Source organism: Procambarus clarkii, chromosome 14, assembly GCF_040958095.1.
Source record: "Procambarus clarkii isolate CNS0578487 chromosome 14, FALCON_Pclarkii_2.0, whole genome shotgun sequence".
Taxonomy (NCBI): Eukaryota; Metazoa; Arthropoda; class Malacostraca; order Decapoda; family Cambaridae; genus Procambarus; species Procambarus clarkii.
In genome coordinates this window covers 4,404,001-4,420,817 of record NC_091163.1, presented here as the reverse complement: position 1 = coordinate 4,420,817, position 16,817 = coordinate 4,404,001, and the positions used below count along the sequence as shown (strand labels likewise).

The 16,817-nt window shown below is 42.1% G+C and overlaps 1 protein-coding gene across 1 annotated transcript in view; it reads right to left on the bottom strand.

Moving 5' to 3' along the window:
• Positions 1-283: 283 nt before the first annotated feature.
• The window catches only part of LOC123772539 (MOB kinase activator 2), a gene marked incomplete at its 5' end in the record, with an annotated part of 25,863 nt that continues 9,329 nt past the window's right edge, over positions 284-16,817 (bottom strand). Inside the window, 2 exon segments of the mRNA XM_045765783.2 lie at positions 284-4,306; positions 7,058-7,279. Of these exon segments, the coding sequence (XP_045621739.1) occupies positions 3,741-4,306; positions 7,058-7,279 (788 nt within the window). The 3' untranslated portion in view covers positions 284-3,740.

The following is a 16,817-nucleotide window of genomic DNA, read 5'->3' as shown; positions in this document are numbered from 1 at the left end:
CTCTCACCGGCCCCATGGAGTCGTACGTGAGATTCCAATCCTTTAGCGGAGTGGGGAGACTCCTCTTTATGCTCCGTCTAGTAGACGGAGCATGAAGAGCTAGATTTTGCTCCTCTATAAACTCATTAGATAAGCACACAATCCATAGATTATTATACAAGTGCAGCTTGGGAAATTATAAGATGTAGAACAAGAATGAACAGTTTATGCACAAACAATACTGTATAATTATTTCCATAACAAACCAACTCAAAACCAAAATGGATAGGACATTAAAAGCCTGTTCAGTGCAAATTATTTTTATTATTTTTGCAATAATAATTATTCCTTAAAACATTTCCTGTCTCATTAAGCTGATCATAGAGGATCAAGAGTATCACAAGGAATAACTGACACACACACACACACACGCCGCTCTCTACAAGTGCTTCAGGCGTGACCCTCATCAGCCTCTCCCCCATCCACAACTCGTCCCCCAACCCACCCTAATATCCTCCCTTAACCCACCCCATTATCCCATATTTCACCTTTTCCCTTAAAGCTCAAGGATCAAAGTGATATTTTTTCCAAAATCAATCCCACCCGCCTTAGGACTACAAGTCCCTGTAGCCCTAGGAGCAACAGGAAGCAGTTATGTGTAAATATGGAATGCCAGCTGTCTAGTTACACCAATATAACAGTCAATAATGCCCTATATTTAAACTCTGAAGACTTTCTGCCTAGATGGCTTCACACATTCAAGACAATGTTATACCATAATGTAGTTAAAATTTGACTGGTGCACTAAGCTGATGTGTGAGGATTGCAGCAGTCCCACACACACTCACATTGTTGCCTGCTGCTCATTGTGTTGGTGGGGGAAGGCCATAATGTGGGACAGGTAACACATGGCAGAAAAGAGATTGGCTCACTCACTAGGGTGGCAGGATTAATTTTGGTCTGCTATTGGTGTGGGTGACAGCTTAAGACTTCCCTAACTCTCACTGCTACACAACCATGACTACCACAGCTATAGGATACATGACTGCTGTGCCCTGGCCATCACCCTACACCATCACCCACTTAATATTTGTCTACACTCTCCGTACATATCACAAGTCGGAAAAAAGTAAAAGGCTTGTCGTCTGCCTTTAATAGCAGTAGTGACAATGCCACTGATTCACTCCAATTGAAAAGCACACTGCTTTTATCAGTAAAATCAGTACTGTAGTTTTAACATAGTTCAGGAAGGCATGTGGACTGTTTCATCGCCATCCATCAAGACCAAATTATACGAATCTGTTAACTCTTAACAAAGTTGAATTTTATAGACGAAGTAATGTCATCATAAGAACACAAGTTTTTAGAAAATGCATTAATATCTGGGCTATAGGGATTTTATCATGCAGTTGACAGAGGAACAAGTACTGCTTACTTTTTACTTCCAAAATATATTTTGCTAAATTTAGTGCCACAATTTTGGCAACAAATGAAACTTTGGGAAAACCAATCCTGAGTTATAAAGCTTAGGAAGGCGATGCTTAAGATGGCGAGTGTGAACCTTGGCGGCTCCTGCATGCTCCAGGTATGCACCAATGTTGCCTCCTCAGGCTCCCCACAATTCACCGTCACAACTTGCCTCATCTCGACCAGGAGATGCTCAAGAGGCCTCGACCAGGCCTCCTTGACCAGGAGGCCTGGTCGAGGACTGGGCTGCGGGGACGCTAAGCCCCGAAATCATCTCAAGATAACCATCTCAAGATCTATCACAATCTGTAACATCACTTTTTATCCTGTAAACATTGCTCTGGGAAGCTGTAAAAGACAGATTCACAATTTATGATATGCTGGCTGTCTTTCATAGCAAGATGCATAAGAGCTGTGAGCTGCCCTGGGCTTATAAAGCACACTAATATTGGGGCTCACACCTAATGCTCCACAATATTCATGCCAGGGTTGTGACTTCTTACTACTAACATCACCATAACTCTGCATTATATACATCTCAGTCAAACTGATAAAAGGAATATACCTGTCATCAATAATAATATTTCACTAGGCAAACAACATCAGCATATACATTCTAATATATTCAGCATATCACTCCAGCAATCCTTGCCTGTAAGATCTCTTAATTAGAAATTGATCTCAACCTATTAAACGAGATAAAAATAAATAATTACACAGTACATAATTCACTAGGACAAATAAATTCCCTGCAACAGCCTGGTCTAGGAGCAGTTTGGTTATGGCAAGAAGAGGAAGGTTGTGACAGTAAAAGATTACCAGGTTATGCTTGTCGCCACTAACTCCAGGGGGGACTTTCTTCAAAATCCATAAAAATTGTAAGTCGGCAAGAATTTGTACAAGTGCCAGGATAAATAACAAAAATAGTTTTTTTCTCAAACTCCCAGGTCATGCTATTCATAAACATGAGAAAATACAGCATGATTTAATATTGTACTATGATTTAATTAATAAAATTTAATTTCTCCCGTCAGTGCCCCCATGGTCATGTTTGTGTCACTTTTACACAAGACGTATTGCCTGTAGAAGCATAAATACTATCACAATCTCCTTTTCTACAACAATCTAGTCAAAATATCTCGGATAATACACGGGCCCTCACACAAACACGACCACAGCTGTAGTAGTGCAACAGATGCCATAAACGCTGATAAGCGACCTATAGTCTTTAATAATCTATTTGGGAAGATACTATCGTTACTCAGAATATGCACGACTCTTCTAAAACTGCTAAAGCTAACCAGTACAGTGTCTTATGCTTCACATTTGCTGAGGTAATTATTAGCAGGTTTTGTTCATTGAACATAATTTCCTTATGATCAATCCCTTTCTCGCTTTATAATTAAGTAAGTACATATTTAAATAAAGAAAGGTACATTGAACCTCTCTTTAATACATAAGAAATGGTTTAATACAAAGGAATTATGTGCTTATCACTGAAAATGATATAATATATGTGTGTACTGGTAACTAATACAACATAAATGCTTCTGTGCTCTCAGTGTAAACCAAAGTCAAATAACAATACAAGTCAAATAATAGAACTAAAACATTTCTTGGGGAAGTTTGTACTGCATATGGAAAACTAACAGGAAACACATCACATGTCGACTAGTAAGGACTTAAGAAGCCTACTTACATAAGAAAAAATAGAAACTTGGCTGGAAATTTTCTTTTAGTAATCACAAAACTTATCAGTATAGTTTTGAGAAATAATTCCCTGCCAAGCACCTGAACATGAACCAAACACCATTGCATTTTTATTTGATGATAACCAAACCAACTTGATAAAAATATTTTTGTTTTATATATACTGTAACACTAAAATCACAAGAATAAAAGTTTGCATCCAAACTCTTCTTGACAATCATTTTGCATCTACTTAAAAGCTTGCTGATGGCCATGTGTTCACCTTGGTTGACTTGCTCTCCACGAGTCTAGGTGAAAACAATGCACTTTATGGTGAATGTGTGCTCATGTGATAACGCAGGATAAATATAAATAGTATTTGTATAGCAATAGTTATGATCTAGGGACTTTACAACACATATGTACACAACATATTTCTAGGAACCCCTGCCTGGCCTCTCCACCAGCCATAGATGACACCATCACACATGGATAAGGCTAAGGTGCGGCACCAGTGTGTGCTCACTGACTACAAGGGTCAGGGCATGGGGTGGGGGCCAGGCCAGGGTACCCGCATACATTGGTTAAACTAGCTCGAGGGATTACTATGGCCGTGTGTCTGGAACCGCTTCTGTACCCAGGAGTAGGGGCCCAGACCCTCCTTCTGCTGTGTCTTCTGCTGCAGGTGTTAATCCACTACTACTGTCATTGCTGACTGTAGTGATGTCTGCTGTATATGATAGCTGCTGTTCCTGAGGAGTGGAACAGTTGCCACATTCACCCTCGGATGATAAAGTGCTATATGTTGCAGCTGTAGTAGCATCACTGTTGCTCATGTTTGGACTAGCACTACAGTCAGGACCCCCTACTTGACTACAACTTATGGTGGTGGATGGTGTGGTTGTGGAATTGGAGGAGGATGCTGGTTCACTCTCTGGATGAAGTTTTAGAGCCACAACAAGATCATGCAGGATCTCCGTCTCTTTCTCATCAATGAGTCTAAAGCGGTCATTGAAGAGTATGAAGTGCGCAAAAATACAATTAAGGTGGGCATGCAGGTTGAGCAGCACCATCTCACGAAAGTGGCTGTGATACAAGTGGGCCAACACGTGGAACAGCAACCGATGGATTTTCTTTACAATAGACTCGAAAGAAACTGGGAAGTCGTTTTCTGAAATATGACAGTATATAACTAAGAGAACACTAAAAATACCAAGAATTGTGTTACACAGTACAACATACATAATACAATGGAATCAACTTTACTTCAATGCTAATACAGTACCTGGCTAAGAATGTGCAAAATATGGACATAAAGTTGACTCAACTTTAAATTATAGATTCAAACTATAGATTCAAAGGGACTCTCCAAATTCAGGGGGATCTGTAACCTATTATCTCTTTTGCTAGGATTACAATGCAACTCAAAATGCCATAGATTATTGTATATACTTCAAATAAGAACTAGATATGCTTTAATTATACCTCATAAAATGAGGTACAGTAGCCCTGTCCCTCAGACCACCACATTTGATGCAACAAGGGAATGCACTGATTACAGAACATTCTGATGAATACAGTGAATATAATAAATATAGAATATTTGAATATACAATATGGAGAATAATGAGTACAAAATGCACAAGCAAAATAATATAATGATTTCATGTATACAACATGGAGTATTACGAGTTCAAGTGTATTATATGTACAGGACGTATGAGAAAATAAGATAAGTTGAAAGGTACACGAGTTCAGGAAGTACTGTACATTGTAATGAACACATGATGGTTTTGGGAGGATTAGGTGATGGTTTTAGCAGTGGTATGTCACTGCTAAATATGATGATCATGAGGGGGTGGTGGTGGTAATAGTCTGTTAGTGCTAATTGCGACAATTGTACTTTATAATAATGGTGGTAACAATAGTGCTGCTGGCAGAATATGATAACGATGGTAGCAGAGAGGTAGGTATATAAGGTGATGGTAGAGTAATCCATTTTTAATTAATGGAGGTAATGGGGGCATCTGCTGTTGGTCGTGACCATAGTGGTGGAAGAACAAATTAAAATAAGAATTATGAAGGGGGGGAAGAAGATGCATTTCATAACAGGAGTGTACAAAATCAATTGGCTAGATAGAAAAGATGCCAGTTATATACTTATTTCAATTTTAAAGGCAATCAAAGTTTAGCCAGAAAGATGTAAATTAAAATAGCAGACTAATTATACACAGTAGCACAAAAATAGATGACCATTCTATAGCACACTACAGTAACTTGGTAATTCAGAAACTTGAATATTAACCAGATGGTAACCCACACCTAACTTGTTATCATGAAGAATTTGTAACTTTAAAATTCTTGTAATGAACAAAATTTACTTTGTATATGGTACGATTTTAGGAGATATTCCAATAATAAATAAAATATTTAGCTCAACACTTCTCATTGAAATAAAAACAACAGGAATATATATTCTGAGGCCGTATGATGGAATTGAACCTGTGTTCCTGAACTCAGCCCATCCTCCTGTTTTGATAGTACAATACAGTGCTTATAGTAACGATGAGGACTATAGTGTATATATATACCGACATACAACAAAATTATGAAGTAGAAATTGGAACTATTCAGTTGGACAAACCGGAAAACTATTTTTTTACTTGTTGCAAAGTAAAACTAAATTAACCTAACCTAACATTCCTAGGCCTAATATAGTACATGTGTGCTATTCTAGGCCTAGGAATATTTAAGTTTGTTTTTTTAGCTTTATTTTAAAAGAATTCCTTACTAGTCAGCACAGTATACTACTATCTAAAAGCCGAGTACGTACGAATTCGTGACTATTGACGACCGTCACAATAGATAATATCTAAACAGGAGGATGGGTAGTACTCCCTACTGGACGTCCAGGGACACAGGTTCAATCCCATTATACAGCCTCAATATTTATTCATAGATTCATTCTTGTGATTTCATTGTGCATAACAAACACATTTGCATCTATTGTATTGCAAAACTTCTTGGGGGTATTGTTTGCAATCGAGACTACCATTATTAGTTTTCGATACATCACTCAAGATCACCTCCCTCCAAAGATTTTTATTTACATTATAAAATCTGCCATGAATACTACACATGGCTCAATAATATGGATATTTCTTGTGCAATCATAATCATTATGTCTTGAAAGTTTCATATTAATTTGTGAAAATGTCCTCCAAATATTAATGGGGCAGCAAATTTTGAAGACAAAACTAAGTGATAACCTTTTTTTTAACGTCTTTTAGTATTCTGAATTAAACTTATTTCAAAGGAGGGTCTACCCTGAAAATCATTTTGAGGCAATGGAGTGACTCACGCCTGCTTTCTGGTGAACCCCAGACACCTGCCCTAATCAACTCGGCCATGTTGACACAAAAGCTGACCAACCCAGAACTCTGCTGAATTCACAGTGAGATTCCAGAGGGGCCCCAAACCAGAGCCCAACCAGGACTCCGGTTGACCTGACCTACACTCTTGACCTACAATACAGTTGACCCGACTACACTCTTATGGCACTCTCAGATTACAGAAATCATAATGGCATGATATATTAATAAAAATTATTGCGGCAATGAGGCGACTCGAATCTGCTGTTTAGGGGAGGTGTCTGGGATTCATCAGAACGCAGGTTGATTCAATCCATTTCCTCAAAATAATTTTGATTGATGTATCATACCATTGTGATTTCTTTGTGAGGGCCTATCACCTTGCAGCAAAGAGCATTCTATCTTCAAATTATAATGTTTTTCAAAAGCAAAGCATTAGAAAAATTCAGGTAACCTAGACTGTTACATCTCTAATCAGTTAATAAATGAAGACAAAATATTCACACACAGTTAGATACTGAAGAGTATGGTACAAACAGATATGAACATACCAAATTTTGTAGGGAAGATTGACTCGTCGTTAATGGTCTTCTGGGTGAAGGTCATGACGTAGTCAACATACTGAGGTGCTGCGACTCTGGTTTTCTTGCCTTTCTCATCAAACCACAGGTACTGCCTGGTGGTGGGCCCCGTCATGTCTGGACACCCACTCATTGTGCAGTACTCACATACTGTTCCGTACAACAGGTTGATGTGTTGAAAGAAGTCGATTGCTGTAACAAAGTATTTATCTTAGTTTTTGTTTCATACATTAGAATAAGGGAATATTAAGATGCCATCCATAATTATAACCATTTCCATTTTTTCTCCATTGTTTGACACATGTAACCTAGTATAAGTATTAATGTAAAGTAGTCAGTGGGGTCCTGGTGGTAGTAACACTACCATAACGGTTGTTGTGGTAGTGTTGGTTGTGGTTGGGATGGTGGTTACAGTGACTGTGGCGGTAGTTGGCCTACATGAGCCTTCCTGATGACACCATACAAGTACTACAAGTTTCAAAGTGATGCATGGAGGCATTCTCCTGATATAATACAAGCACTAATTTTCTTATAACAAATTAACAAACCCATTAATATGTACTCTTAATGAGTCTACATAATTACTTGATAATATGCAAGCTAAACTGTAATCAGGCCTGACAATGCGTTCCGAGTCATCTTGAAGATGAGAGAGGTACTGCATTTATTGGACGCATACTGGGGACACCGACCAGACTGACCTCCTGCCTGGTTATAACCTGGCAGGGGAGGTTAACCTCCCTTGCCAGGATATTCCCTTCCCAACCTTCCATGATTGTAAGGGGGCGAGGACTAGTGACGACCCTTCCCCTCCCTCCCATCAATTCAACCCCACCTACCTTTAGTTTAGAGCACAAGAATTTATTGTTCGTTCGTTAGATTTTGTCAAGGATGGAATTAAGATTTACATATATACCCAGAAAACACCTGCAATCAAATTAGCTCCTCGCTGCCTCTAAGACATTTAGATTAGGAGAACATCACAGACATTTCACAGTAATAAGGAAGAGGTATCAGGGTTCTTAATCCCAGAGTCATCTGGCCAGTTTCCAGATGAGTGTGTTGGCACGCTGCTGATTCATAAACAGGTTAACCTTCACATTCATTCTGCCTGCATGTTCTCCACCAAGCCCAGCTCTGCAGGTTCTTTGAAAACAGTACAAAATCTTTTCTCGCAGTCGACTAAATACTGATACAATTAATAGTCTGTTTCTCAGGAATGCTTTCGTCTCTTCTGGAACGTCTCCCACTGTTATAGGAAATTATTTTCTACAAATATTTTAGAACTTAAGTTATTTGCTTTGTTATAATAGGGAAGATGTAGGGCGTTTGGTCAGTGGTGGTGATGGACTGGTAGTGGTGGTGGTAGTTCAGGTACCTGAACTACTACCACCACTGACCCGCTAGTGACGCTAGAGGGTTAATGGTAGTGGTAGTTCAGGTGTCTTGTCACTGGTGGCAGCACAAATCTCATCTGTTGTAATACAGGAAACTTCATCCTTACTTAATGTACTATTTACTTTATCGTAGTCACCAATAATGTGTTCTAAAGTGTATACAAATGTATTTAAGACATGTCTGCGGCGTTGTGGTCTCGAGCTTCAACACATCATTCAGGTTGACCTTGTAACACCATTTATACACCGTTGTGTACATTTCCGCTTGATTTTGCTTTTGCTCCCTTGCCACGCAGGTTAAACTACTAACATTAACACCAGACGTTTAAGGACAAAAATCGATATTATAATGTGCCCGAATCTAGTTACAACCACCAAGGCTAAGTTGATAATACACTCTAACCTATCCTATTTTAAACGTTACTGTATTTTAAATGAGGGCCTTCTACGTCTGGCAGCGGTGTCGCGGCCTAGACTACCAAGGTTAAAGTCTGCGAAGATATGGATTCAGGATCAAAAACCTGTACCGACATGAATATTATGACGTCATAGTGACGTCACACCTCATCCACACCGTGTATAAAACACATTTCTTATTTTCATTGGGTTGGGTTTGTTGATAATAGTAGCGATGACGAGTAGGGTTACATTTCTCGGGTCTTAAACCCTGCTTCACGCAAGGGTGTCATCAGAGATATGGGGGGATTGAATCTTGTATCTTTAGATTGCATCACTGGGTCGCCTGAGCATGGAAGCTGCACTTTAGCATTCACTTTATCTACCGCCCCTGGAGAGGGTGGAGTAACTTGTGAAATACTTGAGAGTACTGAGAGATCTCTTATTGATTATGCCGCACCTGTCGTTTCTTGTTAGGGTAAAGGTAGACACAAGGTAGAGAAGGTACAAAATGCAGTTAGGAGAATAACCTTAGGATGCCCAAGAAATGCAATGATTGAGATAATAGGGATGACATTGATATCTTCGGTTCTGCTATTTAAGGCTGAACTAGTTTATCCAACCAATTTTCACCATTAGCCCAAGCGTCAAATTAGTAATTTTTTTATGCCTAACCAGAGGCGTACGAACCTGGACAACCGCCTTGACTTGTAAGTCACACTGTGAAATGCAATACTAGAATGGAAACTGCGAAGTCGGGTATCGTATGTTGTGGCAAACACCAGATGTGGCTGTTGCTTGGTGGTGGATGTCGAGGAGCTACCTGTGTTCCTTTGGCCTTATTTACGTAGCCTATACACCTGTATAGCCTACGTATATATCAAGGTATACCCTATACGTAAAGGCTATACACGCGTAGGCTTGAATTTACACTATACTGGCTTGTAGTATGGAATCGAGACCAATATTGTATCGGAGGAGTGCTTCCCTGTCCTCCATCAACCTCGTTGTGTTGAGCAACTTGACCAAGGTGTCCCCTGTGTCCTCCACCGCTCCTGTGCCAGCGAAGTCCACTACGGGCTCACCGTTGCCCATGCTACTTGGAACTTGTTCAGAGTAGCTGAATCTATAACAACCACCACCTAACATCCACCAGCACCTAACGTAAGCTGGAATACACAACACCAAACTCGTCCCCATTCTAGAGTTGTGCATCGCGTTTCAAGCAGTGTGGCTTACAAATAGAAGCGGCTGTAGCCTACTGTATACTAATGAGGCGGTCATAAATAATGATGATGATTTCATGCATCTATTTACCTGCGCTCCACTGGGATTAGCACGAATTTAGTTAGAATAAATAAATACATGAATGAAATATGCTTTTATCACCACACAGCCGACGCAATTTTCACGCTTTGAAGTTCCACGTAAAAACAAATATAGTGTTATTGGTTGAATAATAAAAAAAGGCTAGTCCCGAGAAAATAAGAAGTCATCGCTATATACATGTTGGATAAGAAACGTAGAGAAGGCAGATGAGGTGTCAGGTTTGGAGGGAAGGAGACATGATACCTCTGGAGGCATCAGGCATCACCACCTGGTGTTGCCTGTGTACAGCCACGTGTACAATGACCAGTTTATGCCACGTGTGTACTGCCAGGCGTCGGCCAAGTACAGTGTCAGGTGTATAGCTAATATACTGTTATGTGGTAAACAGTACATTGTATATATATATATAAATGGAGCTTAAACGCCCATACTAAGATATATTCAGAGAGAAGATCAATGAAAAGTGCAATGCTGCTCAAAAGTGACACACACATATATAATTCGGTAGCAAGGTGTTTAATTCAGAGTTTGCTAAAATGGCAGAAGTTCGGGCTGACTGCCGGGTATGGAAAGGTGGGTGTGGTGGCGGAAGTTGATGGTAGTGGTGCCTCTCGGCCCGTCAAGGTCTTCTCTTAATAGTGTAGCAACTCTGCCGTTATCAACCCCCCCACCCCACCCCTTCTCCCACGATACCAACACCCCCTGGGGGTCCACGAGTCCAACATGGGTGTTGGTAGTCCAGACCCCCTGGTCCACGAGTCCAACATGGGTGCTGGTAGTCCAGATCCCCTGGTCCACGAGTCCAACATGGGTGTTAGTAGTCCAGACCCCCTGGTCCACGAGTCCAACATGGGTGTTAGTAGTCCAGACCCCCTGGTCCACGAGTCCAACATGGATGACGGCGATCTAAGTTCACTAAACATCAGTGCTGGACAAAAGGAGACTTTTCTTCACCCAATGGGGTAATAAACCTATTGAACCACCCACCCATGCAAGCCATAAAGACCAAAACTGGGCTTAAGCTTAAAATGGATCAGGAAATGATAGACCTTCCACGAGTTCCCAGCTTCCTAACCCTACTACGGTCAGGAAGGATAAGGGGTGATAGACCCAGCTACTGAAACTATCAAATCAAGTTGTAACAAAGGATTCAAATTTATAAAATTTTATTATAAGAAAGGGATATAGCGAATCGACTTGAGAATGGTCCAGGACGGACCGAAACGTCGTCGTCCCTTCACCTTCTAGTGCGTGGTCTGGTCAACATACTTTAGCCACGTAATTGTGACTCATCGCCTGGAAAGGGATATAGCCAACGGATATGACCTCCAAGATACCTCTCAAGATAACCTCCAAGATAACGGAGGCAACCCAGTGAGTCGGCGAGAGTGGGTCAGAACCAAGCAGAACCACTGAAAGAAATACCTTGGTACATTTTAGAGGAGACTAGACAGTCTGATTTATTGATGGATTGGTGACGCCTCTCGACACTGAAATGTCGAGGTCGTCGGAACTAATCATTATGTAACTTACATTTTTAAAATTACTATCTTAATTTTTAAAATTACCATCTTAATTTTTAACATGAACATTCCATTAATCGTGTGTTCTTATGTTGTTTAAACCACAGGTGACGAGAATTTACCGCGATAAATGAATGTCTGGAGAACTCAAGTGTTTCCATGAGCTTTCTCCTAACCGAAGAACCACATTTGTTAGAGCCTAACATTTCTTTTTTAACCTAACATTTCTTTTTTAGCCTAACATTTCTTTTAGCCTAACAAATAGATTTTTTTAGTCTAAAAGAAAACAACGCAAGTAGAACACATGTTATGAAAACCATTTGAAGAGAAAAAACAGCTTGTTCTATGGACCACGCAAGTCTACAATTGCCTATTTCGTATTGCCATTTGCATAAGATGCGATACGCTTTGCTCCCTCCTTTTCACCCACCTCCCATGCCTGTTCTTATGAAGACCATGAGGGATTTAGCAGCGTAAAAGTTGCACAAAGAAGTCACATTAACGTGGTGTATCAATGTGAAAATCAGTAGGAGCCATTTGCTGGACAACTCGCTCCTCAACCAAGACTGTTAATGCGAGGCCAATGTGCCCTATAAGGACAACAACTGGCAGACTTCTTTTGATGTTCAAAAGGGCGGAACTTTTGTAAACACCACCAACAGATACTTGATCAACCAACTTGTGATGCATACGCCAGAGTGCGTGCAGCGGTGTCCAACAGTTCGGCTGTCCAGACCAGACCAACTAGGACCAGCCCTGTGGACCGACTGACCAAACACCAAGCAATAGGAATACCTCTGTGTGTGTGTGTGTGTGTGTGTGTGTGTGTGTGTGTGTGTGTGTGTGTGTGTGTGTGTGTGTGTGTGTGTGTGTGTGTGTGTGTGTGTGTGTGGTGTGGTGTGGTGTGGTGTGGTGTGGTGTGGTGTGGTGTGTGTGTGGTGTGTGTGTGTGTGTGTGTGGTGTGGTGTGGTGTGGTGTGGTGTGGTGTGGTGTGGTGTGGTGTGTGTGTGTGCGTGTGTGTGTGTTTCCCACTCAAAAGCCCTAACAACACTGGACGTGTATTAGACGTGTACTGTACACTCCCCCTCGTATGGAACAGCGCAGTACCCACACTACTCTCTACCTTTAGTGTCTTGGTATTATTTTGTTGTTGTAATCATCATCAACTGACCCTCGGAGCCCAGTTAATAAAGTAACCTGAAGGCAGTGGACCCGACCCTCACAGCCAGTGTCACTACTGTACTGAACTTTAAACGTCCACTAAATAAACTACACACACACACACACACACACACACACACACACACACACACACACACACACACACACCCACACACACACACACACACACACACACACGGTATTGTTGCTCCACACCACTACCCGCTGCCTGAAGGGGTGGGGAGAGTAGGCAGGAACAGAAGTGGGGAAGAGAGTTAAGGGGGAACTCCATTCTCAATAATAAACGAAAGAGGAAGGGTCGGGAGCCACTATACATGTGGTGCTCCACAAAAACAATAAGGCACATCAGGAACTGATACTCGACTCTTAAAGGCACAAGCGGACGGTTGCTTGCAGAGGCTTGCTGGAGGATGGTTGCTGGCGGACGGTTGCTGGCGGACGGTTGCCTGCTGATGCTTGGTGGAGGATGGTTGCTGGCGGATGGTTGCTGGCGGATGGTTGCTGGCGGACGGTTGCCTGCTGATGCTTGGTGGAGGATGGTTGCTGGCGCCGTTACTTCCCCACAATTTTCGCGTGATCACTGGCGGCAACTTTCACTGCTTTTATAAGCTCTACCTTCATCAATCTAGCGCAGACTGCAGTTTTTTGCAGATGCTCCGTGTGCTGTAATGTTCCAGGATGCCTACGTGTGGCCAGGTATGGCACGAGGGAGCATGGAGCATACCAGGAGTATGCTCCAGGTATGTCGGGAGTTCTTCCACTCCCGGAGCCCAGCCTGGGGGGCCAGGCCCGACATTGTGCAGGTTCAAAACCTGCCCTTTTCAATGTGTGTGTATTTACTATTTGCATCTGCAGAATGGAGCTATTAGTTCTTGGACCCCGCCTTTCTACCCAATTTATTTTTCCTCTAGTGTGTGTACTCACCTAGTTGGGTTTGCGGGGGTTGAGAGCTCTGGCTCTTTGGTCCCGCCTCTCAACTGTCAATCAACTGGTGTACAGGTTCCTGAGCCTACTGGGCTCTATCATATCTATATTTGAAACTGTGTATGGAGTCAGCCTCCACCACATCATTACTTAATGCATTCCATTTGTTAACTACTGTGCGTGCGTGCGTGCGCATCTCTCTCTCTCTCTCACCCTTTTTAGCTAGTACAATTCGAGTATTTTTTAAGGAATCGGTAATTTAAGCGCTCAACCGACTCTATGCGGGCCATAATACGCGCTCTATATTTTCTAGCACTGCAATCCCGCCTGATTTGAAAGACCTACCTAGTAAAGACACGCGAAGACCTAGCAAAATTCCATTCTGCGCCATCACTGGTGTGGCAGCCCTTGTTCTGAATGTTCTCAATATCCAGGGAGCCGGTCGGCCGAGCGGACAGCACACTGGACTTGTGATCCTGTGGTCCCGGGTTCGATTCCGGGCGCCGGCGAGAAACAATGGGCAGAGTTTCTTTCGCCCTATGCCCCTGTTACCTAGCAGTAAAATAGGTACCTGGGTGTTAGTCAGCTGTCACGGGCTGCTTCCTGGGGGTGGAGGCCTGGTCGAGGACCGGGCCGCGGGGACACTAAAGCCCCGAAATCATCTCAAGATAACCACCTTATCAGTTCCCTTGCTGTCGAGTATTGTATTTCCTCTATTGTATTTTCTAAACGCTAAGTCTTCCGGCATCACCAAGATCTTTCACTTGGTTGCTCCTTTCTATAGCAAGATGAGAACGGGTCTTACTTCTTGAACGTAGTAGTAGCTTCGTAGTACCTTCTTGAACGGTACTACGTTTAAAGGAGTAGTTTTCTCTTTCCCGAAACTAACAAGAATCTGTCACCATCGGGCATCACATTTTATGTTGATTTATGGAAGAATTTGTTGACATGGAGTCTAAAGTTTGTTGTGCTTGCCATCAAGGTGATTCTCGCAGGTATTTTGATGATGTGGGCGGAGATTGACAACACTGTGGCTTGTATTCGTTTCATTCTGGGGCTAAAAAAGCAACAACTAAGCCTCTGTGAAATCCTATGTATTGCATAAGTTGCTAGAAAGCTAATTAATATCCATTTGTGCATCTCGGTAAAGTACCCCTAGGGACTGTTCGAGGCACATGAGCGAATCTTAAGACCCCCCCTTCCCAGGGGCATCGTAACCCCTGGATTACGATTATACACCTGGTAAGAGGGCCAGGTGTGTGAGAGTATATGGCACCAGGCGGGTGCCAAGCGTGGCACGACAGGTGAAGCAACCAAATATAGGTCCAATGGGTGCCAGCGTCTGGTCTCGTGTCCTTGCTAACGGACGACTTCCCTACATGGTCTGCTTGGCACCCCCCCCCCCACACACACAAAGAGCCCAATAGGCTCAGGACCCTGTACACCAGTTGATTGACAGTTGAGAGGCGGGACCAAAGAGCCAGAGCTCAACCCCCCCGCAAGAACAACTAGATGAACACACACACCCTGGGCAAGTGTCCAGGACTGGCCAGAACGTGTCTTGGGGTTATACAAATCCAGTTGTTTGTCCATATAAACAGCTTTCATAGAAGTCTCACTTATCAAGAATTGATTTTACAGCTCCATAGTTACAAACTGCACAAACGTCTCCACCAACCATATCAGCGTCAACCGAAGAGCGAACTACAGACCCAACCACTTGGAGTGGTCGGTAGATCAAGGGGGGGGGGGGGGCTTGCTTCTTGCAGGCGAGAGTTCAATCCCCGATGGCCCACGAGTTACTTGTTGGAGTACCGTGTTCCCTGCAGGCCTTCTGAGTGCTATATAGTCATACTGGCTTAGCGCTTTCCCGGTATAACTACCTTACCAGATCATGATCTGCTTGATGGGGTTCTGGGAGTTGTTCTACTCCCCCAAGCCCGACCCGAGGCCAGGTTCGACTTGTGAGAGCTTGGTCCAACAGGCTGTTGCTTGGAGCGGCCCTCAGGATCACATGCAGGCGATGAGTCACAATAACGTGGCTAAAGTATGTTGACCAGACCACACACTATTAGGTGAAGGGACGACGACGTTTCGGTCCGTCCTGGACCATTCTCAAGTCGACTGTGAATGATTGACTTGAATCAATCGACAATCGACTCGAGAACGGTCCAGGACGGACCGAAACGTCGTCATCGTCCCTTCACCTTCCAGTGTGCGGTCTGGTCAACATTACAATCACACACTGAAACCACTAGAACACCCCAGCAATGCTAAAAGCAACGGAAGCAAGCAACGCTGGAGCCTCTCTGAAATCATTAGTGTTGAATCCATAATCACTGAAAAAGCTAATTAACATTTCCAAATGTGGAATCGAAATCAAAGGGCACTTGGAGCGGCGGCTGAACCACTCTCGCATCGTGAACAAATGAAGTTCTATGCATCATTGTTCAGTAATCAGTTAGAGACGACATATTGATACAGGTGTTCAAGAATACACATCTTCCCTGAACTTCATATACATATATATTATATACATATATATTACATATACATATATTATATATATATATATATATATATATATATATATATATATATATATATATATATATATATATATATATATATATGTCGTACCTAATAGCCAGAACGCACTTCTCGGCCTACTATGCAAGGCCCGATTTGCCTAATAAGCCAAGTTTTCATGAATTAATTGTTTTTCGACTACCTAACCTACCTAACCTAACCTAACCTAACTTTTTCGGCTACCTAACCTAACCTAACCTATAAAGATCGGTTAGGTTAGGTTAGGTAGGGTTGGTTAGGTTCGGTCATATATCTACGTTAATTTTAACTCCAATAAAAAAAAATTGACCTCATACATAATGAAATGGGTAGCTTTATCATTTCATAAGAAAAAAATTAGAGAAAATATATTAATTCAGGAAAACTTGGCTTATTAGGCAAATCGGGCCT